General features: G+C 52.4%; 9 protein-coding genes across 9 annotated transcripts; 5 read left to right on the top strand and 4 right to left on the bottom strand.

Moving 5' to 3' along the window:
• Positions 1–28: 28 nt before the first annotated feature.
• POSPLADRAFT_1157255 (hypothetical protein) lies at positions 29–2616 on the top strand (the record flags this gene model as incomplete). The annotated part of the gene is made up of 9 exons (XM_024487154.1): positions 29–258; positions 351–631; positions 683–1173; positions 1224–1663; positions 1785–1972; positions 2031–2152; positions 2291–2346; positions 2469–2493; positions 2557–2616. 9 exons carry the CDS (start codon positions 29–31, stop codon positions 2614–2616), a joined length of 1893 nt encoding a protein of 630 aa, XP_024334054.1.
• Positions 2617–3045: 429 nt separating this feature from the next.
• Positions 3046–4939, top strand: POSPLADRAFT_1157245 (hypothetical protein; the record flags this gene model as incomplete). Its single annotated transcript, XM_024487152.1, has 8 exons — positions 3046–3171; positions 3231–3501; positions 3552–3607; positions 3661–3789; positions 3846–3851; positions 3908–4055; positions 4105–4269; positions 4329–4939. 8 exons carry the CDS (start codon positions 3046–3048, stop codon positions 4937–4939), a joined length of 1512 nt encoding a protein of 503 aa, XP_024334055.1.
• A 603-nt stretch (positions 4940–5542) lies between these two features.
• POSPLADRAFT_1157472 (hypothetical protein) lies at positions 5543–6208 on the bottom strand (the record flags this gene model as incomplete). Its single annotated transcript, XM_024487189.1, has 2 exons — positions 5543–5826; positions 5893–6208. The coding sequence occupies 2 exons, from the start codon at positions 6206–6208 to the stop codon at positions 5543–5545; spliced, it is 600 nt and encodes a 199-aa protein (XP_024334056.1).
• Positions 6209–7298: 1090 nt separating this feature from the next.
• POSPLADRAFT_1041768 (hypothetical protein) lies at positions 7299–8541 on the top strand. Its single transcript, XM_024477971.1, has 7 exons — positions 7299–7415; positions 7471–7662; positions 7715–7737; positions 7789–7933; positions 7987–8139; positions 8193–8355; positions 8411–8541. The coding sequence occupies exons 1-7, from the start codon at positions 7379–7381 to the stop codon at positions 8442–8444; spliced, it is 747 nt and encodes a 248-aa protein (XP_024334057.1). The 5' UTR covers positions 7299–7378; the 3' UTR covers positions 8445–8541.
• A 410-nt stretch (positions 8542–8951) lies between these two features.
• POSPLADRAFT_1157276 (hypothetical protein) lies at positions 8952–10219 on the bottom strand (the record flags this gene model as incomplete). The annotated part of the gene is made up of 5 exons (XM_024487158.1): positions 8952–9076; positions 9149–9269; positions 9602–9826; positions 10013–10096; positions 10169–10219. The coding sequence occupies 5 exons, from the start codon at positions 10217–10219 to the stop codon at positions 8952–8954; spliced, it is 606 nt and encodes a 201-aa protein (XP_024334058.1).
• A 2133-nt stretch (positions 10220–12352) lies between these two features.
• On the bottom strand, positions 12353–13721 carry POSPLADRAFT_1061962 (hypothetical protein; the record flags this gene model as incomplete). Its single annotated transcript, XM_024481459.1, has 2 exons — positions 12353–13554; positions 13601–13721. 2 exons carry the CDS (start codon positions 13719–13721, stop codon positions 12353–12355), a joined length of 1323 nt encoding a protein of 440 aa, XP_024334059.1.
• A 2645-nt stretch (positions 13722–16366) lies between these two features.
• POSPLADRAFT_1157300 (hypothetical protein) lies at positions 16367–18086 on the top strand (the record flags this gene model as incomplete). Its single annotated transcript, XM_024487164.1, has 8 exons — positions 16367–16413; positions 16838–16899; positions 16951–17048; positions 17100–17197; positions 17395–17451; positions 17586–17634; positions 17691–17783; positions 17910–18086. 8 exons carry the CDS (start codon positions 16367–16369, stop codon positions 18084–18086), a joined length of 681 nt encoding a protein of 226 aa, XP_024334060.1.
• Positions 18087–20197: 2111 nt separating this feature from the next.
• Positions 20198–22458, top strand: POSPLADRAFT_1157369 (hypothetical protein; the record flags this gene model as incomplete). Its single annotated transcript, XM_024487177.1, has 11 exons — positions 20198–20365; positions 20420–20486; positions 20542–20675; positions 20729–20835; positions 20891–20980; positions 21063–21533; positions 21613–21701; positions 21765–21882; positions 21939–22003; positions 22182–22279; positions 22342–22458. 11 exons carry the CDS (start codon positions 20198–20200, stop codon positions 22456–22458), a joined length of 1524 nt encoding a protein of 507 aa, XP_024334061.1.
• A 743-nt stretch (positions 22459–23201) lies between these two features.
• On the bottom strand, positions 23202–24973 carry POSPLADRAFT_1050286 (hypothetical protein; the record flags this gene model as incomplete). Its single annotated transcript, XM_024479951.1, has 4 exons — positions 23202–24049; positions 24218–24608; positions 24672–24735; positions 24957–24973. The coding sequence occupies 4 exons, from the start codon at positions 24971–24973 to the stop codon at positions 23202–23204; spliced, it is 1320 nt and encodes a 439-aa protein (XP_024334062.1).
• Between the last annotated feature and the right edge of the window lie 284 nt (positions 24974–25257).

Genomic DNA, 25257 nt, shown 5'->3' on the forward strand with positions numbered 1-25257 from the left:
ATAAAATCCACTCGCAATTCTGGAGACCATGGAGAGCAACGAAACGACCCACACATCTATGTCTCAGTCCCCCTCAGCTACATTACGACTCAACGACCATGTCAAGTCTCGAGACATTCCCCGCTGGCTTGCACGCATCCGCATTGGCTCTGGGATTTACCGCGACGTTCGCTCTCGCCTTCCGTACTACATCAGTGACTGGACGGACGCTTGGAACTACCGTGTCATTCCTGCCATCGTGCTTATATTCTTTGCTAAGTGAGTGACTCTCAGCGCTGAGGCCAAGGAGTTGTCGGAAGGTACTCCTGCACGCCTCACCCCACCATGCATGCACTTACCTGTGCCCGCAGTGTGCTGCCAGGCATTGCTTTCTCGCTAGATCTCATAGAGACCACGCAGCAATATGGCGTGTCGGAAGTGCTCCTATCGTCATTTATGGCTGCTTTCATATTCTCGGTCTTCGGCGCGCAACCACTATGCATAGCTGGCGTAACGGGGCCGATCACAGTGCTCAACAAGACCATCTATAATATCATAGAGCGACAGCCGGATGCTCCTAATTATCTGCAGTTCGTCGGGTGGGTTTATTTGTGGGGTGCAATATTACACTGGATCACTGCCGTACTTAACTGTGAGCATTTACTATTGCACTCCTCGTCAGTCTTTAATGTCTTCTGTACAGGGTGTAACTTCCTACAGTTTGTCACTCTCTTCCCCTGCGACACGTTCGGTTTCTACGTTTCGTGGGTCTATCTGCAATACGGCGTACAAGTAGTCACGCGACAGTTCCCCCCACTCTCTGAATCCTCAGATGACGAGCCGTCTGCTACCCTGGATGGTGCCTTCGTCGGCATCATACTAGCATTGCTCATGCTTATCATCTCCTTCCTCTTCCGCTCGTTGTCCCAGTCAGCCTACTTCCATCGGCACGTCCGTCGCTTCCTTGCCGACTACGGTATGCCGATTGCGCTTGTTGCATCGTCCGCAATGGCCTACTGGGGGCGCTTCGATGCGGCGAAGCCGAGTACTCTTCCAACAAGCAGCCCCTTCGAGCCTGCGAACGGACGAGACTGGTTGGTGCGCTTCTGGCAACTAGACGGCAAGTGGGTCGGGATTGCGTTCCCCTTCGGCTTCGTCCTCTGGGTGCTGTTCTTCTTCGACCACAATGTTTCGGTAAGATGCTTGAAATCCATGGAAGGAGAGAGGTGTTGACAGCTTCGCAGTCGCTCATGGCGCAGGGAACACAATTTCCGCTGCGCAAGCCGCCAGGCTTTCACTACGACTTCTTCCTGCTTGGCGTCACGACGTTCATTGCAGGGCTGCTCGGTCTTCCGGCTCCGAACGGTCTCATCCCACAAGCTCCCATACACACCACGTCGCTGCTAGTCATGGGGTACCCCGACAAGAAGAGTGAGCAGGACGATGTCGAGGGCCAAGCAGGTGGAAAGCAGCAGGAGAAGCAGCCGAGAGACAATGACGCCGCGGAGCTGAAGCGCATGCGCTCACGCCGGTCGTTCCTCGAGCCCGAGCTCGAGCCAGACCCTACCCAGGCGAGGGATGGAGGAGGGAATGCGCGAAAAGAAGAGGTTGCCGTGGCCGTGGTCGAGCAGCGCGTGTCGAATCTGGCGCAAGGCGCGCTCTGTCTCGTACTGCTGACCCGGCCGTTCCTGCACGTACTCCATTTGATCCCGCGAGGCGTGCTGGCCGGACTGTTGTGAGTGCCCGGGGCGCCCCGCGCTTGACGTGACCCCAGACGACTTTGACTGACGTGATGCGCGTGATAGCTGGTATATGGGTGCGGACGCGCTGCAGGGCAACGGGATCACGCGCAAGATCCTGTATTTCTTCCGCGACAAAGCCCTTACGCCCGCGGACGAACCGTTGCGTCGGGTGCGCAAGTCGCGCATCCTGCTCTTCGTCGCGGTGCAGCTTGCGGGCTTTGGAGCGACGTTTGCGGTCACACAAACGATTGGTACGTCTCCGCGTTCGTGCCTGTGTTATGTCCCTGACCGAGGTATTGATGTCGGCAGCTGCCATCGGGTTCCCCGTGATCATCCTGCTGCTCGTTCCGCTGAGGACCCTTGTCATCCCACGGCTGCCCTTTACAGATGACGAGCTAGCCATTCTGGACGGGCCAACCGCATCGCCATTCGTGAGTCAGCCGGAGCCAGTCTATTGACATAACGGTAGCGCTGATGTGCCGTTGACAGACCATGGAGTCTGTCGGAGGCACTCGTTAGAAGGGGGTATTTCCCTAAGCGCTTTCATCGTTCTGAGGCGTGTCATTCAGACTACCGAACCAATGCCAATGCTGCCTCAGGAGCGTTTCGGGTCACCGTCCGTTCCGTATGTGACAAACAACACCGCCGGTTCTAGGAGACGTCGCTGCCATCCAGGTACATCGGTACATGACTTCCCTTAACCTTTGCACGAGTGGGGATAAGTTTAGACATGAAGACGACATACAGTACCAAGACCACTAGCACTAGCGGGGTGTGTCTTATTCCGCGTACATTCTCATTCTCCTAAACCCTGTGTGCACGAATGTTTTCAAAGATTGTATACCGACCAATCGACACCGACCCGTCTCAACTGAATAGACGAATTGAGACCTAGATCGCCGGTGAAAATGATTTTGTCTTGTTTCTCGTGCCTCAACTGTGAGTACTAAGTCATAGTATGCCTGTTGAATCACGTATCACTGTAGAAGCTGATCTGGTAGCGGTCATAGAAGAATATTAATGTGAGCGAGCTTCGAATGGTCGGGGATTTACGAAGGGTGGACGCCGGAGGCCGCCGCGTGCCTAGTCAAAAAAGTGAGCGTCTAGATTACCAGGATCAACATGGGAGCATTGTTTCTCTCTACCGGCGCCGCCGGGCGCAAGCAAGGCACCTGGGGCAACTCTTGAACTCCGTGTGTAAACTTATGGCGCGCGTCGCTCTGATTTTTCTCGAAAGGGCAAGCGGAGAGACTACATATATTAGAGCCGTCATGCTATCGACTCCCCCTCCCCCGCATATCTCTGCAACGACCGTGCGGCCAAAATGACTAGTTCGGATAGCGTAGTTATCGGCGCGGTTGTGCTTGCGAGGCACGGTGACCGTTACGGATTTTATCAGGATCCCGAGACGTACACCGTAACTGCAACGAACATTACGCCGCTGGGGGAGGTGAGTGTTTGCGCATTCGAGGCCGGTATCGAGTTGTTCACGATTATCGTCTTTTATAGCAAGAGGAATGGCAGCTGGGCAATCTGCTGCGCTCGATCTATCTCAATGCCTCCTCGCCTTCGTACATTCAAGGAATCTCCCCGATCGGCTCGACGTTCAACGTCAGGCAGGTCGAAGTGTACGCCGACGATAGCGGGATCGACAGTGTGATCATGGACAGCTGTGCGGCTGCTGTGCAAGGACTTTGGCAGCCTACGCCGCTCGAGAACATCACACTGGCGAACGGGTCTACCATCACCAGTCCACTCGGCGGGTACCAATATGTCCCAAGTAATGTTCTCGATCATGTCTACGATATCGTGCTAATCATTTATTCAAAGTCAACTCGGTTGACCCCGACACCGACTATACCCTGGAGGGATTCACCGACTGTAATGTAGGCTCTCTCTCCGTGAAGGGGATTAGCCATAGACTGACGCCTCGCTGTAGACATTGACGCAGAAGACAACCGAGTTCTATAACTCTACTATGTTCAAGCAAATGGCCAGCGAAAACGCTGCATTCCTCCAAGACTTGGTACCATATGTCGGAGGCCGCTCCGTTCAGCTATCGAACATGGTACGCCATAAGGTGGCTTGGAGGAGAACATACGCTCACCTTGTCCTCATTCTCAGTGGAATGTAGGTACCCCAGCGTCTGACTTGGCGATATCTTCATGACGTCTCGCTGGACGTAGATATTCGACTACATGAACACCCAGTCGATCCATAACGCGACGTTCCTCAATTTATTACCGACCGGGTACCTGGAAAAAGCACGCATTCTCGTCAACTGGCACGAATACAACATCTTCAGCGATCCCTCCTTCACTGGCGTTGGGAACGGTGTGTTTTCGTCGTACATCATGATTCTCATGTTGACTCATCGACACAGTCGCCTTTCAAACGATGCTTCCTGGCGTGATCGACGCCCTCGACAGGGTTGCGAATGCGTCGGACCCGCTCAAGCTCGGCTACTACACCATCAACTACAAGCCGCTCCTGAGCATGTTCAACATGACGGGTGTCGTCAACAGCGGCGAGCTCCCCGCCGCGCTCGGTACGTCGCTGCGCGGTCGTCGTTCGTTCTGTCGCATCGGCTCATCACAGCCATTGCAGTGGACTACGCCGCGGCGGTCGTCCTCGAGGTGCGGCAGACGTCCGGGTCCTCGGAGCCGCTCATCCGGTTCCAGTTCAAGAACGGCACCGCAGAGGAGGACTTCAGCACCTACTCGATGGTCTTCGACGGCTGGGACGGGTCCGGCGACGTGCCCATGTCCACGTTCCTCTCCGCGTTCGGGCCCGCGGCCATCAACACGACGGCGGACTGGTGCAACGTCTGCGGGCAGACCACGCTGCGCGGGTGCTCGGAGGCGCTCGCGGCCGCGGCCGATGCGAATGTGCACTCGGTGCACCAGAAGATCACGCCTGTCGGCGCGGGATTCTTGGGTGCGGGCCTGACGGCGGCGGTGATGCTTATGGGGCTGGGTGCGCTGCTGCTGTTGGGTGTGTTGACGTTGGGGGCGGGTAAGTTCAGTAGACGCAGTGCGGGTCAACGGGGCACGCCGAGTGGGTCCATGGTCGGATACCACAAAAGTAGGCCAGGCGACGTGGAGCTCGCTGGTCCTCCGTCTGAGGTAATTGAGTTATCCTCCTTTGAGAGCTGGCGATTCATGGTGGCTGATATGTTCTTTCCAGGCAAACTCTCTGGCGCAACTCACGAAGCATGATTGATGAGCGGTGTGACCATTAATTCTGCGTTGACGATGATGTAGCTATATATGTACGTACGATCGCAATTGCAAGATGGACGCCATTGTGTCCCGGTATGCTACCCGGTGCTACCACTACCATGCCACCATGTCGATATCCGTCTACCAAAATGCATGCGACTTGGTCTGTCGCACATAAAGCGTTCGTGCAATGTCACCAGACCCAGTTTCTTTTCGATGAGCACTATATCCGCCTTTTGTGCCATGACCATGTAGGCTCTATATTTCTTTACACCTGCTTTGTGGTACACCCCGGGGTGCGTTTCCGCCAAAGCCAGTTTCAGTTGCGAAGTGGGAACGGGCCCACCTACTTCTAGAGTTAGGTTCTTCAGGACTTCGACCAGGGGCTGAAAATGCGGAGGCACAGTGTCAAGGGGATCGCCCGACTGAATAGTGGCGGTGTTCTCCGGCTGACTAGTGGCGGGATCGCCCGACTGACTAGTGGCGGTGTTCTCCGATTGAACGACGGTGCTTGGTTTGGGACGCGGTGCGGAAAAATAGTAATTTCCCCCTTCGGGCAGTTGTTTTGAGGAACGTATCGGGAGATCAAAGCCCGCAACTTTAGTCGGAGGCTTCTGCACCGGCTGCATCGTGATGAAGGAGTGAGACCCATGAACGATCCTCAGAGGACTTGACTATGCTCACGATGAAATCCTCTGGCCATGTCAGCACTTCAGCTGCCTGGGCATCCTGTAAGCACTCATGCGCCTGTGGTGGAGCGATGAGGATGACATGGTACCCGCGCATGGACAGTATGGACGCCAGATGCACATAATCTTTGTCGCCGACAATGAGGATGACTGTGGCTGGCGGTGGGTTATCCCAGGCCCAAACACAAATGTCCACTGCACAATACAGATCGTAAGTCGCGCCTGAGCGCACGCGTAGTGTGACGACACTGTGATGCTGACCGATTATCCTTTTGTCGACGACGTCTTTGCCACGATTGTGAGGGCAGTCGATGAGAGATATGCCGCTTGAGTGGAGTAAAGATCGAAAGGCGCCAAGCTTGATGCTTGAAAACTGGTTCAGGTCAAAGTACGCGTTGCATGATCCTACCCTGCCGAGATTTTGTAGGTATTGCCGGAGAGTACGTATAATAGACTCTCCGGACGGCCTCGACGACGGTAAAGTGCAGTTTTCTAATAGAAGATCGTGAACTCTGCGAAATGGGCAAGCACGCAGGCCCGTGACGCGTACCAAGATCCCACCACACCGAAACAACATCCAACTTGCGCTGTGCCAGTGATTGTGAGCCGGGGCCAGTCCCAATAGAAGAGGCCTGTGAGTGGACATAGCGTCTGACTCTGCGGGGCGGTGGGATCAACAGTGTTGGCAATAGCCCACTGTAAGGCCTGAGCTTCACCAGAATACGTCTCTTGGCATTGGCACCTGAGAGAGCGGAGGTGATAGGTTCGTATCGGGCTGCGAAAGTTGCTGGCCAGTGTCCGCCCAGAGCGAAATGTCGCTTGCCCATGTGAACATGATTCATTTTAAGTGACAGTGACACGCGAAACTTGACGTTTCAAAGCTTCAAGGCTCAAGTCAGTTCTTGTAAAACCATTTCCGCAGTCGGATCGCAGAGGCTGACCTACGTCGGGGTATCACTCTTCGGAGCCTGTATGGAACTCGTGTTCCGCGAGATCGGTCGCTGTAGCAAAAAAAAACGGAATGGAGATTGACTTGCGAGCTACGTGGACTGTGACTGTCAGTCACGGTGTTTGTGCATATTGCAACCATTCCCGACGACAATGCGAGGACCAAGGCTCACCATTAGCACCCTGCACATGTAGATTCCTGCGTCGCTCTTTGTCTCCCAGTCACCTATATGACATTCACAACGCGTCCAGCGATACTTGTATTATTGGGCCCCTCGTTTCTATGTTCCCATCGGACATCTGGGGGGATTTCCCGGGGTCCTACCTGTCTTCATCCAAATAGGGCAAAGGCCACGCGGTCACGTATCACTGAGCTCCCGTCTCAAACAAGTACTTCCGAACTCAGGTGTTTGGATCATTAGACCCCAGCGAGATGAAGAACGGCCAAGACCCAAACAACGGGGTCGTTCATTTGTATGACACCCAATTTCAAGAACGGTCGTCAGCGCCGCGGCTTCGCCGCGCTCCCCGACCTACAATGTTCCTTACAGTGTTTGACCCCGCCTTCGATAAGACAAGGTGTTTGGTCCGGGCCGTGCAAGACGCCTGGAATGCATTTAAGTGGTGGTATGACCTAGATATCAGGAAGAAAGGAGCCCCGCCCGTCTCTCGTGGATTTGGATCGTTCTTCAACCGCAGCGACAGATAGAGCCTAGCATCTCACAGCATAGGAGCATTAGCATACCTTCCAGAATCAGCTCACTGACATAAATCAGTCACAAGGAACACGTTGCTCGGGATGACGAAAGTGGCCATTGTAACTGGCGCGTCCTCTGGTAATCACTACAATGGATTCGAGCGGGAGTTGCAGACTTATCACTCGCACCATAGGTATTGGAAGAGCGAGTGCCATCGCGTTATCCAAAGCGGGATGGTCCATTGTCCTCTTTGCTAGGCGCATCGACGACCTCAATGAGACGAAATCGCTATGTATAGACTCCGAGAAGGTTCATGTCGTCCAGGGCAATGTCACTGATGAGGAAGACGTGGCGAAACTTTTCCAGACTACGATCAATCATTTCGGTATGGTTTGATATGTCATCGCTGTAGTGCACCCTTGACGATATCGTCGCAGGCCGTCTGGATGTTTTATTCAATGTTTGTCTCGTTTCAGTCGCACCCGCCTTGATTTTGCTGATCGTTCTGCAGAATGCAGGCATCAGCGCGCGCGCGATTCCCATCGAAGAAATGCCGCTATCCCAGTTCCAGAACATCGTCAACGTAAACCTCATCGGCAACTTTCTCTGCACACGCGAGGCAATCAAAATCTTCAAGTCGCAAACACCCCAAGGTGGTGAGTACGAGGGGTTTTCGTGTCAGATATAGGTCTCAACTGGTTAACGACAGGACGCATCATCAACAATGGCTCGATCTCCGCATATACGCCGCGCCCGCATTCAGCGCCGTACACTGCGACCAAGCACGCGGTGCTTGGAATGACGAAGTCCACTCTTCTCGATGGCAGGAACTTTAATATCACCTGTACCCAAATCGATATCGGTGAGCATCGCTGTGCTCATCGCTACTCGCCCAGCATTGATCGAGATATATAGGCAATGCGCAGACCGACATGGCGGGCAGCCACTCCGGGGGTGCGTTGCAGCCAAACGGGCAGGTCGTGCCCGAGCATATGATGGACGTCACGCATGTGGGAGAGGCGGTGGCCTACATCGCTGACTTACCTCTCGGAGTGACGGTGCTGACCTTCAATATAATGTGCGTTCTCGGTGTCGATGTGAACGCGATAGGAATTGACTGTGTCGTGTAACAGGGCTACGCGCATGCCGTTTGTCGGGAGAGGATGATGTAAGGCCAAAGGCACAGTAACTTGAAAGAGCACGTGTACTACCATGACACCAACCCATGTGTAGTGTCACCAGAATTGAGTCGCTGCATCTCGTATTTACGTGGATAACTTCATGAGTTATTATACCCAGCGAGTAAGGCGTCACGGTGTGGATGCGATAAACTCCATGAATTTCTAGAACATGCCACGCGTTATACTAATATCGAGTGTCATATGCATAGCTCACACAAGGTTGTAGCTATGCTACAAATGCCGACCGTGTGAGTTCTTTCATTCGATGAACCATTGAACGAGTTACTATCAGCGTCCCACGTCTCGCCCCCATCACAGCGACGGTGATAAGCGACAGAGCTGGCTGAGGTCACTAGACGAGCAAGGAGCGATATCTGTGTACAATTATCTACGGACATCACGACAAACGAGTTATCATTCCGGAAAATGCAAGCTACTAACTCCTCTCAACTACGAGAAGCTTTACCGAATGGCTAATCACCTCTCACGGCTTTCAGCCCACCCTTTCTCCTGGGAAAAAGACGTAGAGAACAGGCTGTAAGCTTGCTTTCGAAACTTGCAGAACTTCAGTCAGGAATATATACTCAAACTGGATGAAGCCCGGTCCCAGTCTCCACTCTGGTTTTGTACAGTGTTTGAAAGAGTGACTCTGCACGGTAGTCAACGAAGAATACGTCATCGCCGGCATACCACCTACATCGACCAGGAACTGCAGCTCTTTGGCAATCTTTATAGCTAAAGCACCGATAGCCAGTGGTTTTCCGGTACGACTGAGGTTGATCTGGCGTGAATGCGAAGGATAGCCGGGCCACTATGCATGCATGCACACCGTCAGTGAATAGCAAGCATGATAAATGAGTAAAATTCATACAAGCACTCGAATGGACACCTTGGATCCTCGCATTGTGGCGGGCACAAGTTCATTCAGCCACACACCTGTGATCTCTCCATCGAGAATCTGGCGGAGATTGATCCCGCGAGGAAGACTTTGTGGGATGCAATAGGTTGCCACGTTGTGTGGACAAAACCGCGTGCGAGATTTATAGATTTCTTGCGGTACCAGTGTCAGAGACGGTGTCTACGAGCCGAATGATTATCAATTGTTTGCCTCCGTACGAGAGATAGTTCATATAATATACTCACAGGCGAGAGCATGGATGGGTAATACCACGCCGTATCGGGCCCACGCGTGACAGTCCTGACGGGCACCTCCACAGGAGATGAGGGACATGTCGCTTGTCCAGACGACAAAGAATGTGAGGAATCATGCATATTGCCACAGTCGTTTACCAGCTTCGGTTGATCCCCGATTTGAATGTGATTATCTGGTAGTCGAGGAATCCATTGGTTCAGGTCGCTCAAGCCGCTCTGCGTCATGCTCATGTGAATGACAGTAATAGCTAAACGAACAATCTACTTGCCGAAAAGTGTGCAGGCCGAAGAAGCATCATTTCATGCCCACGTTGCAAATCAATGCATGGTGTTTGCTCTCCGGCTTGCCCAAACTATGCAGCCGTCAGGCACTCAAATACTGTAGGAGAGCTGCTAACACACCGTACTAAACCCGTGGCCGGTAGCTGAGAGCTGACTGTAGTGATGATCGTAAATGCCTATCTCGTTGAATTCCTGTGGCGTGCGCTATAAGTAGGAAGCATTCGGGAGATGTTCGATGTCAGCCAGCACCACAAGGTCATCGCAGATGGTGCGCACCGCTAGAGGTCTTCCTGCGGTCGACGGGTACCATGGTTGTTCCACGAACATTGCAACGGTAAAAGATGGGTATTGTAATCGACGATCTGGAGCCATCTGTAGTAGGTACGATGTTAGTGGCATATGAGAATGCGTGGATTGGTCAGACAGTGACCGTCGAAGTATTGTAGGACGTCGCATATATGTCTGCGTCATTGTCTTGCCACAATGAAGAATATCGATTTTCTTGCATAACGCTATCCGGTGAAACTGAAACATTCGAATACAAGGCCACACATTGGTCGGACATCGAGAAGCTAAGGCGAGAATGAGGAACGAATCACTGTATCCGCGGCTCCACACTTATGTACCGTGGCGACGCAGCCAATAGCGCGCACACGATAGTGTTGCGAAGTGAATGGGTATGTCTAGACCATGTTCGGAAGGCTAGTATAGGTTGCGACGGGTGCTACGCGGTTGCGTGCCGTGTCTGGCCCTGCTCTGGGGCCTGACGTATCGACAGTCGGAACTGTGTGGTTGACAGGATTTCTACAAGATGTCTAGTCCGGTAGGTGGATATCTGCTTCTGTCGTATGAAGCGTTGGCCCACATACGGAGTGCACTGTCTTGCCATGCATCCGGGCAGATTGTGAGCGCCGAGTCCTGAGGGTTTGACAATACCTTTCCGATCGAGCACATACGCATGTTCTGAGGCCCGTTTGGCTACGTTAGCTTATTGATATCGGTGAGAGCGTCCGCACCGCCTCCGGAGCCAGCTGTGTCGAGATTAAGATTAAGTCGAGACTCACCCTGCTAAATTTACAAACAGACCCTCTCGGCCTATCCGATGCTAGCGGCAGACGACCAATCATGAGTAACATTACCATCACGAACAATGCTGTATGATTGGCGGTCTGCATCGCGTTCAAGTCTCGGCCTTTACGGAAGTGAGTGCCATATAGCGTCCGGTAAGTGGTTCATCATAGAGCGCCTATCACATAGCCAATCGAGAGTCAGACCTCGAGCTCATTTTGCCCACTAACATCCTACCAATCCTTTCACGACACGCTTCTTCACGGGAGGCTTCTTGAGAAAGTCGGGGATCTGGGCTCACATCCTGGGTCCAGACCGCTCAGCGCTTGATAAGCACTGAGCTGTCCCTCCCCCAATAAGACACCTTGACGACGCAAACTTCCCCGTATCCTTCTTGGTTCATGGGATATTAGGATACGTCTGTGAGAACTGTGATTGTTGTTCCGTGTACTCATAGGCCCCGTAGAGCCGTGGGCCCAGGCGGCTCGGTGGGGCAACCGAGGCAATCTGGAGTACTTGCGCGGTTGGCCAATGGGAGACGTTCGGCGCCCAGCTAGCCCAAAGAGGTGACGACTGGCGCGACTGCAGTAAGCCTTGGTAGTCATTTGTGCAGCTATTCTTAGGGATACCCCGCAGGGATCTAGATTTTGGGGACGGCATAGCCTTGACTGTGAGCCCTGCATGACCGCTGCCTTCGGCCTATAGGGTCACAACAGGCGCAGCTGAATGAGATCACAACTCTGAATATAGGCTGTAGCACAGGTTCCTGTTATGTGAAAACGTGGACGTTCTGATTGGTTATGTGATTGAGTGCAAGCTAAAAGCAATACTGTGGGCACTTACACTGAATTGGAATACTCAACAATTTGAAAGTGCCTGCGGAATGTATACCTGAGTTCCAACCCGAACACTTATAGATACCCACTCTCCCCGAAGATCCGGGGAGTTTTAGGGAAGTTGCTTCTCGACGTTCGTCGTAGCCAATGCGCTGACCGCCATTTACTCGTCGTACGTTGGACAAGTGTTTGGGGCAGCGAGGTATCATGTCTGAACCTACCTGCAAAGAAGATCATCGCTGATGCTGGCCATCCTCTGATGGTTGGGTGTGTCGATGAACACTCGGCGCACAGGGCGATGATGTCATCGAGTGGCTCTGGTCCGTGCGGGTATAATGGATGGTATTGCGAGTTTGCAAGATTTAATTCATAACATCTGCACACCTGAGTACTGAAACACTGGCATAGATAACGACCGTTCAGAGTGAAGACTGCGCGAACATATAGGTAGATCCCACCGGATCTTATCGTAGCAATGCATCTGTTCATTTGTATCAACACATTTACTTGTTCGAAGTATACAGACATACCCGCTTGCGAAAGAGAACCCGATGAACTACCCACCAACACTATCAATAATCGCCAAGGCCAACGCGGTCGGATCCGAAGTGTTCCAGCCGTCCAAGAATATGATGTTCGGATATGTCGTGTTCGAACAAGCGGGAAAAACATCCGTGTACAAACTCTGCATAGCCTCTGCCGCCAAATCGAGGATGGTCGGATAGCCCGTGACCGCGTCCGCGGCATCCTGCGTGAGTGTCCAGGACAGCAAGAACTCCTGCGCGTCAGGGCTCGTGCGCACGGTCCGCATCTTCTGCAGCTGGTCGCTCGACATGTCGCTGTCGCTGTCTGTGTCAGAGTACGAGTTGTAGGCGTTGAACTGGGAGTACGTGTAGAAGCCGAGGCTGTTGTAGTCCCCGAGGGTGATGGAGCCATTGTTGGGTTGGACGATGACCACGACGGCGGCGTTGTCATCGCCAATGAAGTCGCTGAGCGGGAGCTGGGTGAGATCGACGGTGGTAGGATCTGGCGCAACGTAGAGGTCGTTGATGCCCAACAACAGTTCGAACAAAGCATCCCACTGGGCTTGGGTGAACACTTGGTAGTCGCGACCTGTGTCCGTGTCGTAGTCGTGCGACAGGTTGACAATGATGAGCTCCTTGTTAGTGCTGGTGAAGTCGTTGATATCGCTGATGATGTCGTCGAACGACTCCCCATTCCCACCCTGCCAGCCGAGGGGTTCCGTCAGATCAGAATAATGACCTGATACATACTGTCCATCGCTGATGACGGGGCGAGAATCAAAGTAGCGAGACCCTAGAGTGAGCTGCCCTCCGATTGACAGCGTCTGCGTCTGCGTGTTGGCATCGTTGGCAAACGCAGTTCCGCCGGTGAGCTCGTACATTCCAGCGTCGTGTGATCCGGGGATAGTAAGCTGGCGGAGCGTCCGCGGGCCGAGCTTCCCAATGTTGTCCTGCATCCATGCTACGGGAGGGTTGTTGGACGAGAAGCCGCCTTCGTTCCCGGAGAGGATGAAGGGCATGTTCCCATTGTGGTCCCAGCCGAGGCCAATTGTGCTTCCCTCGTCATTCCCCGCCGTAGCGATGGATTGGAACTCGACCTGTATGTAGCGGTAGCGCGCCTGTATCTGGAACGAATACGGCGTGCCGGCCAAAGCATATGTAGCTTCTCCGGCGTCATTGAACGGGTCGACGGTGATATCCTCGTTCCATTCGATGTAAACGGGGACGGACGAATCTGGGACAACCGTTAGCGCGTGCATTACGGCAGAAGAATGACTTACAATCAGGTATAATCGAATAGTTAGTAAACGGCCAAGAGTTCATCTGATAGCTGTGCTGGTACGTGAGATTCCAAGGGTGGGGTGTGCCATTGACGAGGACAAGAGTTCCGCCTTCACCCATGGTTGCATGCGACGAAGGAGTGCTTGACGGGGAGGTATGCGTAGAAATGGAAGTGTTTTAACATGCGGAATCGAAAGGAAGTAGCTCAGAAGTGTGCTCATATGGCTCGTACCAATGTGACCATGATGCGCGAAACACTGGAGACAGATGGGCAGGAATAGACAGGAACTCATCTGATATGGAATCATGGTGCAGATGAAAGCAGTAACGAATGACCACGCTGGAAGCGAAAGCCATCGTAAGCCATGTGGTCCACGCAGGCCGACAATGCTACCATCACATGAGCGCCTCTCTGATTGGTCGGTCTTTGCTTCGATCGTGGAACCTGTGCACGTTGTTGCGATCTCGAGGCCCGAGTGTAAGACCACGTTCGACGGCACTCTAGAGAGGACAGACGCAACGGACACAAGCCTAGCTCGTAACCCCGACCTTTAGTCTCACGCCCATGCGGCGCAAGTGAGATAACAGTGCCTTCCCAGCCATCGCGCGAGGACCGAACTGGAGACCTTGAAGCAGTGCACCGTATGGCCACTGCCATCCAAAAAAGGAAACAGTAGCCCAGGCAGAGTGTAGGCGAGGAATCTGCAAATAAAGTCGTGATCGCAATGTCACAAGATGCGGTTAGCGGCCGCAAACTTGCGTTCATATCAATCCTTCATGTCATACTGTGGCATACTGGGTAGTCGGAAGACCCCCCAAGTTGGCCCAGGAGCCAAAGTTATTGGTCGGAATGCGAACATCCCGAGAGATTCCGGGGAATCCTGCTCTCTGATTAGCGGTAGGTCATAGTATGCGCATCCGCGGATCGCTCACATCTGCGAGGCACTGAAGGTGCTATCACGGTGCTGTGGTGTCAGCCTGTCAGGCTTCACATGTTGCCAATCATATTGATTTGACCGGTGAGGAAGTGAAGAGTTGAGGCGTTAGACTGCGATGTCCACACTTGGCCAGCAACTGTGCATTCCCTACATTTATCGTCAGTAGTACAATCAACGTTGAGAGAACCACAGTGGTGGGGAAGAAATGGACGCACAGGTGACAATCAGTCCAGTAAATTCGGCCCGGCCATTCAGGGTACGGATCGCGCGGCGATGTAGCACGCCGAGTGAAGGCAGGGCATATATGCGTCTCGAATCTAAGATGGGACTGTGGAAACGATGGCTCGTACGTCATTAGCAGTCATGAAATAGGGCACGACCGGGCTGAGACCAGCATGGGTCACCGTCAGGGTGCCTGGTGTCAGAAGATGCATCACAGCCGCAACGATCCTTATACTTACCAAAATGACCGACTTCATGACATCTTCATCATCACTGACATATCCCGCACAACCAAACACTCCAAAGGAGCCAGTGTATGCTGCGGGAAATGTATCACCCTAGTGGTAGACCAGTACATGAAAGACCTCGAGGTCCCTTTGCACTCGGAGGAATCAATATGCCACACGTATCCCTGCCAGTGACTATGGTCTAGACCAAGGCAAGGCGGCGCTTCCAACTTCAGGTTTCGGTTCGGTCATACTATCTGATCAGAAGCAAGCTTGAGACGGTCGTCGTGGGTTACAGAAAACAACGAATAGTGTGTGTTTGCGCAAGAAGTTGAAGAAGGTCGAGTACAAGAGTCAAGTCTGCCATTGTAGTCAAGGTCATGTGATCCTCTCGAGCCAATGACGACGCGCGGGCGGGAATGTTCAGACTGGCAGTCTCCAACCGAACTCCAACTCGTCATCGATGTACAGCAATCCAGGACGAGATAAATAGATTCTAAGGAATCCTTGCTGTGCCAGAGCCACCCTCTTCATCCCACACAAACATATTATCGCAGCTCTCTGAGAATGACATCTTCCGCTTTCCTCAGCACCTTGCATATTCTTCTCAACACGCCGATGGTTCCCCCACCCAGCAAACCCGATGCGAGAGCGATACCTCTACAAGAATTGTCCACGAGACTGTCACCTGTATGTGCATTGCATTGTTCAGACTGTAATCCGACAAATTGATGCTTTCTGACTATGCGTCACGCGCAGCGGTCTAGTGTGGACAGCACACAATCCTCCCTGTCCTCGGATGATACATCGTCCGATACCTTCCATACACGCGCTTGACGATTCGGCTCATGTCACCGTGCTTTGCGTCGGAATTTCTGTTATTTCCGTGCTAGTGATCCTGCATACCATTGTCATGTATACCAGCTTTGAATTGTCCGATCAAAGCCCGCATTTCTCAGGCACGACCACATCAGTGAATCTACAATGCCGGTCGAGTGCACTGTAGTGAGAGCACAATATCTGTGCCTGCCTCCGGGCTCCGAACCTAATCCACCGAGACATGATGTGTACCGCAACCATCGCAGTATCTAGGTTTCATGGAGAACCATCGTATATGCGCCTAAGAACAATGCATCCGCAGGTTTCACGGTGTGTTCCGCAGTTCCATGTTCTCGCTCTTTCCGCCCCCAACCCGTTGCGGTTATGAAAAGCGAATGTGGCCATGGAACGCCCTCTTCGGTTCTTCCATAATTACCGTCATTGGGGGCCAGTCGCTGGGCACGAGTGCTGCTCGGTATAAATACATTCGTACTCAAATTCTCTAGCGCTTTGGATAGCCACCCTTCCCTCCTCTCTTTCCCACCGGGTTAACTGCCTGATGACCTCGCCAAGCACCGCGGGCAACAGTTTTGGCATCTCGACCTTGTAAGTGTACAATATATGCTGGTTGCTCCGCATCATTTTGACTGAACCTGTCGCAGAGATGCATACGACTACTGCGCCGCTGTCGCTTCCAGTGATTATATCATCACGTCAAGAAGTCTTTCCCTGACACTTCGCTAACTGAGATGGCGTAGCATTTGTCATTTACGATTACCTTTTGACACTCGGACGAGAGTCGAAACTCTGGCGCAGAAGATCGACAAGGGCTTCCGCCGTTTACTACGCGAATAGATATACGTCGCTGTTATGGGCTATATTCAATGTCACGGCAATCTTTCCATTGTCGAGGATGGTGGTGAGTACGTTGACATGCTCTCCGAGATCTTCACAGAATCTCACTATCGCTATAGACGTCTGTATTCTGTATTTCTATTTGACACCTCATCTCTTAATCCGTGCTCTGCAGCTGTAGTGCTGTCATGATAGTCGACATCATACTACTTCTATTACTCTCCGTGATCTCAGCTGGTATGTTGATACTATGTGCTAATATGATATGGGTCTCAACGGGAACTCCAGCATTCTCCGCGTTGAGAGTATTCGCCTCCAGCGGCAGAGACTGGCCATTGACGAGCCTCACCGGTTTCCTAGCGCTCATGCAGTTCATCACAAATCTAGTACGTGAGCCGATCTTGTATCCCTCCCAGCTGATTCAATTAACTGTGCAGGCAATCTATAGCAAGACCACCTACAGCGTAGCCCATTTACCTTACTTCGGTGCAGTTTGTAATCAATCGTTCGATATGTCCTATTCCATAATCACCAAGTACGTGGATACTATTAGAGCATCGTCACTCTACTCAATAATATGCAAACTATACTAGAGGTATGACTGACTTCTTCAAATGCCCTGGTTCATGACCCCGCAACTATAACCAGTCACAATTGTCGGTTGCTGTTGCATGATTGGATCCGACGCCATTGTGCTCGCTACTATCATTTATCACACTCGCCACGTACGAGGAATCTCACACACATCGCATTTTGGAACCTCTATTGCGATGGTTATGAGAAGAGATGGTGAGTCATGATAGATATCCTTCGTACTTCAATGCACTGATAAACGAGCATCGTGCAACATTGCACTTAGGACTATTGTACTTCGGGTAAAAAAGTCAAGCCCTGATGAGGTTCGCCTACTGATCGACATATAGCACGCTGCTGGTGCTGAATGTTCTAGATCTTGCTTTGTTCGTCCCGAAAGTCCGTCCTAAGATGTACATCGTTCATGTCTGAGACTCATTTTGTGCGTGGTGCAGATATACCTCAACGTCGGCATGAATTTCGTCATCCCGTGGGTCTTCAGTCATTCACGGTGGCAATCCGCTGATGCGACTAACATAGAATCTCAAGTGTGGTTATTTCACATTATTTGTTGGACCTGCGGGAAACACGGATCGACGAGGTAGCGTTCCTAGCTGATCTGTCACATGAGAGGACTTAAGATAACTTCGTTCAGACCTTGACATCGACACCAGAATATACCCGACATAGGTCCAGCGCAACGACGGAATCTGACTGCGAACAGCCAGAGTGGGCGGGCAAGTAACCCGGCACATAGTTTCAGTGAACTTGTCGTAACGCTCTACACAGGATGGCAGGACAAGACATCTTCAAACCAGGCTGTAGAGGCAATTGAGCTCACGCTATTATAGCGTGTTCCGAAGACGGCTAGGATTTGGGGGCGTCCTTGACAATCACGCAAAGCATGTGTGTAAGATTAGAAAAAGATGGGCTTGCGTGTTCTGTTATATCAGCCGAGCCTACTACACCCTGGTCCTGTGAACTTTGTAAAGAAGTACCGACGTCTTAGCCAGGGGAGACTGGGCTACACCAGAGGTCTCCCACAGAGGTTGATGTTGCAACGTGGGTTTCTCAGCGTATTCACTCAAGAGTACGGTCTCTATATTCTCTGGTGCCTTACATTTGCCCTCTATCTCATGCGGTAATGCAACGCAAATCGATTCATTCGGCACTAGTGATTTCGTTCTACTGATCTTGGGCCTCTGCATTTCAACCGGCGCGCTTGTCACCACGAACTCAGCAGAACGAAGACAGGCGGGAATACGCGTGCGCACTGCACAAGCTACTATGAGATGCTTCGACGAAGGTGCGTCTCTTTGATGAAGGGGTCTTCCTAAGCATCCCAGAGACCTGTGTACTACGTATTCACCGTTAGCGTTGTGATTGGGTGAGTCGGGTCAGGTCTGCGTCTCGGCGACGGCAGTAATTCAAGTATGCATACTGGTAGCGCGCGACGCAACCTGCGTCAAAGACTTCACAACCATTCCCCTCCGTGGACTGTCATCCCCGAGGCGCATCTCACTCGCACCATCCTCATGTAGAGGGCTTTATAAGACTGTGAGAACATGGTTCGGTGGTAGATCCATCATGATGTCTTCTACGCTTCTGCCTGCCGTCATGTTGACTCGAGTCAATGGTACCGCACGCATGTCGCCTCAGTGTATCCCGCACACACCTTGGATGCGCTACGCTGAACGCACTGAGCTAACGCGCTTATGAAGGAACCAGTATGCACACTGACGAAAGATATATTCTCGCATAGAGAAAGGAAAGACGTTATAATTATCGAATGGTGACTCGCCTGGATTGCCTCAGCTACTTCCATACGACAACGTATAGGCCACTGAGGTGCATGATATGGTGCGCCCGGGCTTTGTGCAGCTTCCAATTTCCATCGTGAAGACAAGTATTATCGCCAGACAGTCCAGTGGTGTTGACGTTGTGAGCGAGTTTGAACATCGGCTTGCCTTGAGCGTAGGGAACCCGTTCCGAAAGCTAGTCACATAGCTCGAGACCAGTTCACGATGTCCTACATTAGGAACGGTAGACGAGAGCAGCAGACGACGGTGGAGAGAAAGTACGTGCCAGTAATTTCGAGCGTGAGGGAGGCCACGTGGATCATAGCGGGTCAGAATGCTTTCGGTCAAGCTTGCCTGCAGGCCATCTGCCTTCCCCCCTCCGAGCCTCATGCAACTCTTGCAGTCTCGATGAAATTTCTTCCAGCCCTACGGTGCACTGATCTTCTATTGCTGACAACTTGGGTGATATCAAGCCTTGAGTCCTGCGCCAACCGGTCGACTTCTCAGTGCAGCATGGCACCATGATGTGTTTCGGATCCGTTCACGAGGCTCATGCAGCGCGTATGAACTTCTGAGGCAGGGCTGACTGCGTGCGGAGGCGGAACCCCGGATGGCCTTGCCTGTAGGTGTGTGCTCATAGTCGCAGGCCCTCGGCACATTTGCTATTGCGCATTCGGGACGACGGCCATCGTCCCTGCGGGCCTGCGCCTAATGGTCAACGCAGAGCGTTCGTTTCGCCTTAGGGATGCGCCACCTCGCTTTTTCATTCCACGTCCTTGCTCTCCACTCAAAGCGCGGTGAAGTCGGTGTACGTGCAGAGTCCGTCGCTTCGAGTTCGCTAAGCCTGACGTAAAGATCCTCAAAGTATTATGCTGCCTGCGACTCCCAGCCACGCCGTTCCTTCGGCAAAATAGTCTCGGTATTCAATTGCGGTGATTGTTATGTTTCAAAACGCCTCGCCGGCCGCATTTCGTGTGATGCTCAGCTTGACGTACACGGGCCCCGGCCCTAGCCCCGGCTCCAGTAGGAGAAGACATTCACCATGGAATTTTGAGCAGTATTGTCTCTACTACCATAAATATCGTCGCAGAAAGCGTACTTTTCCCAGTGCCATTTGCTCCCTCACTTCCTTCGTTGCCAACAGCGGCCCATCAGCGCCCTTCATGTCTTCAGCGCACGGCCGTAGTGCGACCCCCGACAGCATTCAAACCGTACGCGTCGGGGATGATATACAAAACCTGGAGAAAGCTCTGTCAGAACAGCCGGTGAAGCTTGACATCGAACATGCTCTCGTCAAAGACGATCCACGACAATGGTCCAGAGCGCGGAAGGTAACCTCATGTGCTGCTCGCCTTGGCATGAAGCTAAGCGCCCTCGGTATACAGTATTGTGTGGTGGTGATGATCTGCGCGGCCGCTATGATTGCTGGTTTGGGCGGTAACATCTACAATCGTGAGCCTTGTACCATGAGAAAACCTCGGCGAAGCCTAATTTGACCCCGTGGAAGCCGCGATTACCCAGATTGAAGCGGACCTCCACGCGACGAGTTCCCAACTTAGTCTGACGGTGTCCCTCTTCATACTCATTCAGGGAGGGTTTCCTGTGTTTTGGAGCGCGGTTAGTGAAATCCAAGGTCGCAAGGTAAATATGCAATAATTTGGCACATGCGCATTATCTGAGCAATTATCACCTAGATTGTGTACCTGGTCTCCATCTCGCTCTGCACTTTAGGCTGTGTGGTCTCTGCGTTAGCGAAAACCATTGACGTGCTCATAGGCATGCGATGTTTGCAAGCTGCAGGGTCAGTACAGTGCCCTCATCTAATACGCAAAAATCAAGATACTCACCTTCATTAGAGCGAGTGCTGTCGTGTCCATCGGTGCGGCCACGCTGGCTGACCTTTTCGAGCCAGCCGAAAGAGGAACTATGATGGGCATATACTTATGGTAAGCTTTCTTGCGCTGATGATAACCCTCGTGTTCATGTTCGATCGGGGCACTCCTTCACTGCTTTTCTGGATCGTCGTAGTGCTCCCTTGCTCGGCCCCTCACTCGGACCCATCATTGGTGGCATACTCACGCAGGCGTTTAACTGGCGTGCGACGTTCTGGTTTCTGGTCATCTTCACAGGGCTCTGCGCTATATCCTTCATTTTCTTCGTGGATACGTTCCGTCATGAGCGTAGCATGTCGTATCAGGCTGCCCTCAAGAAGGCCATGCATACTCCAGATCTTACGCCCCATGCCAAAACAGATCCAGCACACGGCGTCGATGCATTGAGCAAGCTATCGGAGACCGGACATCCTGTGCACGAGTCCCAGGACGATACGATGTCCGCTGTCACTACCATTGCGGAAATCCCAGAAGCTGATATGCCGAAGGGAGTTTCCATGCCTGCACAGGAGGTGAAGCTTACTCTAAAAGACGTCAACCCGGTGCGGCCCATGCTGCAGGTGCTGCGGCGACCAAACAATGTCGTAATCATCCTCGCGTCTGGTACGTACTAATACCCCGTGTGTCGGTCGTGTGCCCCATTTAACGCCGTGTGCCGCAGCTCTCCTATTCGGATTTGAGTATAGTATCTTGTATACGGCATCGATCACGCTGGCCAATGCGTATCACTATGACGCATTGAGAATCGGATTGGTCCTCTTGGCGTTCGGGATGGGTTAGTGTACTTTCGTCGACATATAGAGCACGCCGCTTGATATGCATTCTCCTCTCTTTATAGGCTGTCTCCTTGGTAGCATCCTTGGTGGACGCTACTCCGACTACATCTTGGCGAAGGCGAAGGCGAGCCATGGAGGGAAAGGCAGCGCAGAGGCACGCACATTATGCATTGCTCTCGCGTTCCGTGCCGCATGCTCATCCAGTCATTCTTGGACGTGCAGATGCGCTTGCAGAGCACAATGTTCGCAATGGGGTTCTTCCCCTGCGTGGTTATAGCCTACGGCTGGGTGTGCGAGCAGCGTGTGCACGTCGCTGCTGTCTGCGTCATGCTGTTCCTCTGTGGGTTCTTGATGATGTGCGTTGTCTTCCTCGCGTCCCCACCTACGGCAGTTACTAACGGTACGGTCCCGCACTCCTCGATGTATGCACATACGATCTTTCAGTTGCATCTACACCAGCACATTGGCGTACATCGTAGACGCTAACGTAGGCCTTTCGTCGACCGCAGTCGCCACAAACAGCTGCATTCGAGGCCTGTTTGGCTTTGTTGCTACGGAGATTGCGGTGCCCCTTCAGGTGTGTAGGCTTAGGCGCTGCATGCAGACCGTCGCTTGCTTAACCGATCTCTTGACACACAGAATTCTATCGGCGATGGCGGCCTGTACTCTATGTGGGCTGGCTTGATGGTAGTTTCTGAGCTGCTCATCCTGCTCGTCTGGTGGAAAGGCGGCCAGTGGCGCGAGAAGTCAGCTTGAACGCCTTGTGGCCAAAGTGCAGGATACGGTGAAAATTACGCTTCGAAATGCCCGTCGCCACTGTCCGGACAGGGCGACGTAACGATAGAGTTTGGATTTTGTTTACTTATAGATGGGTGTGTATTATCATCTGTGTGTAATATGATTGTATTTGAGCGACCGACAAGTCGTCAGTGAAACCAAGTCATAAATCTCTGTCTACATATGTTCCTAATAGCAAGGAGATCCGGATGTCGTGCCATAACGGGGTACGACTACGACCGGTGTGTCTCTCAGGAATTCATGCTATCATGCTCAACAGTCTTAAATAAATCAGGGCACTGACGATAATTGCATGCGACGCCGTTTTAAGATCATACGGCAAAGTGCTGTGAATGCGAACCCGTGCCCTGACACACATTCTTTCTGCTTCGGGTCTTTGAATCTCGATTGGCGTTCGGTCCTCGCGTGTGGTCACTCGCTCCCAAGTTTACGGCTGCATTAGACTGGGGAGCTACTTGACCACCTTCCTAAGGATGAGAGACTGAGTATGTCTGTGAGACATTTCAATCAAGCACCGATGCTTTAGCTGCACCCTCGTGAGCAGCCGCACAATGTGTCGTATTTTGCTACAAAGTGAGTCACTTGTGTGGTTCCAGAGGTGACTGGACCGTCAAACGTTTTATTACGCGCTAGGGTATGTATGATTTCTACATCAAATTGAAAGTTCGATCTCGAAGGCCATGAAGCTATCCGAGAATACTTCACAACTCCATCAATCGAGCATTGCGAGCGGCAAGCAGGAGCTTCTCTACCTTCCCCCACCGTTCTACATGTTCGTCGGCTCCAGTTGCGATGATCTCTTGAAGATCAGGGAAGAGGATAGAGAGTAAGGAAGCGATATCCTCTGGCAGTCCTTCAATTGTGGAGTGACTGACTTTAAGGATCGCCAAGGGCGACGAAGAAGGATTTAGCATCGCCTGTGCGATGTCAGCCACAATCGCTTCATGGTCCGCTCTGACATCGACGTGCAACCAGATCCCGAGAGATAAGAGGTCCTTACAGCATGTCGCTAATGGTATGAGGGACCGCAATGTAGCAGGTGAGTGCAAATGCGATCGCGAGACTTGAATTTCGGCTTCCGCAAACTCTAAATGCTTCAGTCCTGGCCATGCCTTGGCCATCTCCTGTAGGACGTCGTCGTCGTGACCATACTCCCAGTCTGCATCAATGACGATCCTCTGCATTTGACAGAAAGGTAGCAGGGATCGCAGATAGTCCGAGTGGGCAATGGCACCGTGGGCTACCTCATTGGAGGGCTCGAACTCCAGTAGATGAACCGACAGGTTCACCAATCTGTCAGGGCAGAACTGTTGGCCGATAGCAGAGAACAGATCACCGAGGTGGGCCGCTGACGGATATGGGGTGATGCACAGTGTTGCTGACTTCACCTGTGGCAGGGAAACAAATCTGGCGAAGTTAATGTAGGATTCTGCGCTCGCTTCCACGATTTCTATGGTGGTAAGTGATGAGAGCTGGAGTGGCTGTCCACTGACAGGACGGGCCCAAGGCTTCCACTGATCACCAAGACCGAGCTGGAGTTCTTGAATGACTGATGAGGAAATCAGATGCGCCAAAGCAGGACCTGTCAACGGTGCGAATACGCATAGCAAGGTGCGCAGGCCAGAGAATCTGCATACGATGGATGAGAGGCGTTTTGATATTGCTCGGGAGGAACGAAGGGAGAGACGTGGCAGCGTCAGACTCTTGAGTGCTATACATTGGTTACCGACGGCGTCCAAGACTTCTGCAAGCCCTGAGAGGGTATCGCTCTTGTGGGGTGCGTAGGCCTTTTTCCCGAGGTACAGCTCTCGCAGTTTGGGCCCGACGTATACAAGCAAGTCTTTCCATGAACCCCGGTCTGAAATCGCACTGTGCGACCAGGGTCGCATAACTACCCGCCAGTCCAGGCTGAGAATACCGGGGAATAGAAAAGGGTGGGGGTAACGCTCTACTATGTGCGACAGTGCATCCGACGTGACTGCGTCAAGTCTGTAAGTGTGGGTAAAGCGCGAGAAGCGGCCTTCTTCTTTGACGCCCAAATGCCTTACAAGCGGTGCATATTTCTCAATTGCGACAAGGTCGGAAGCCACCAACGGCCTCACCAAAGTCTGAAGCAGAGAGCAGATGAGCGATAGTCACGCGATGACAACGATGCCGATTCGAGGACCCACCCAGATTCTAGTGTAAAAATATCCATCCAGGTCTTGAAAGATCAAGGCATCCTGAGGAAGCAGTCTAATGATAGGTGTAGCATTGCACAGCTGTCCCCACAAAACCTCAATGGCGGGCCCGTGAAAGGCATTGCACGTTCTAGCAAGGAAAGCCAGGCTCTTTCTGCCTCCAGGCCGCAGATAACGGAAGATCTGGAGAAGGAGCTCGTTTATAAAGAACAGAGGATGCATCCTGAGGGGAACTCGTGGCGGTAGAGCACTGTTCGATAATAGGATATCACTCACTTCTCGCTGAGGTACATACTAAGGCTTACCAGTTGACGGTCCCCCTCTTAAAGTTCTTAAAGTTGATGGTCAGGTAACACTTCGTCACATCAATGTGACGATGTCGATTTTAGAGTCCATTTTATAACTCCGCTCGCGTCCGTCGTGGCCATCGTGCTCCCAGGCGTGACATCGCCATCAAATCCCTCGGAAGAAGGGACTCATCAATGACTTATCTGTTCGCTCTGTTTCATGTTGGAGGTGAGAGCAGGCATACGAAAGTATAGGTGTCCATATAATTTTGAGGACGGTGGAGTGCCCG

Source organism: Postia placenta, assembly GCF_002117355.1.
Source record: "Postia placenta MAD-698-R-SB12 unplaced genomic scaffold POSPLAscaffold_19, whole genome shotgun sequence".
Classification (NCBI taxonomy): domain Eukaryota; kingdom Fungi; phylum Basidiomycota; class Agaricomycetes; order Polyporales; family Adustoporiaceae; genus Rhodonia; species Rhodonia placenta.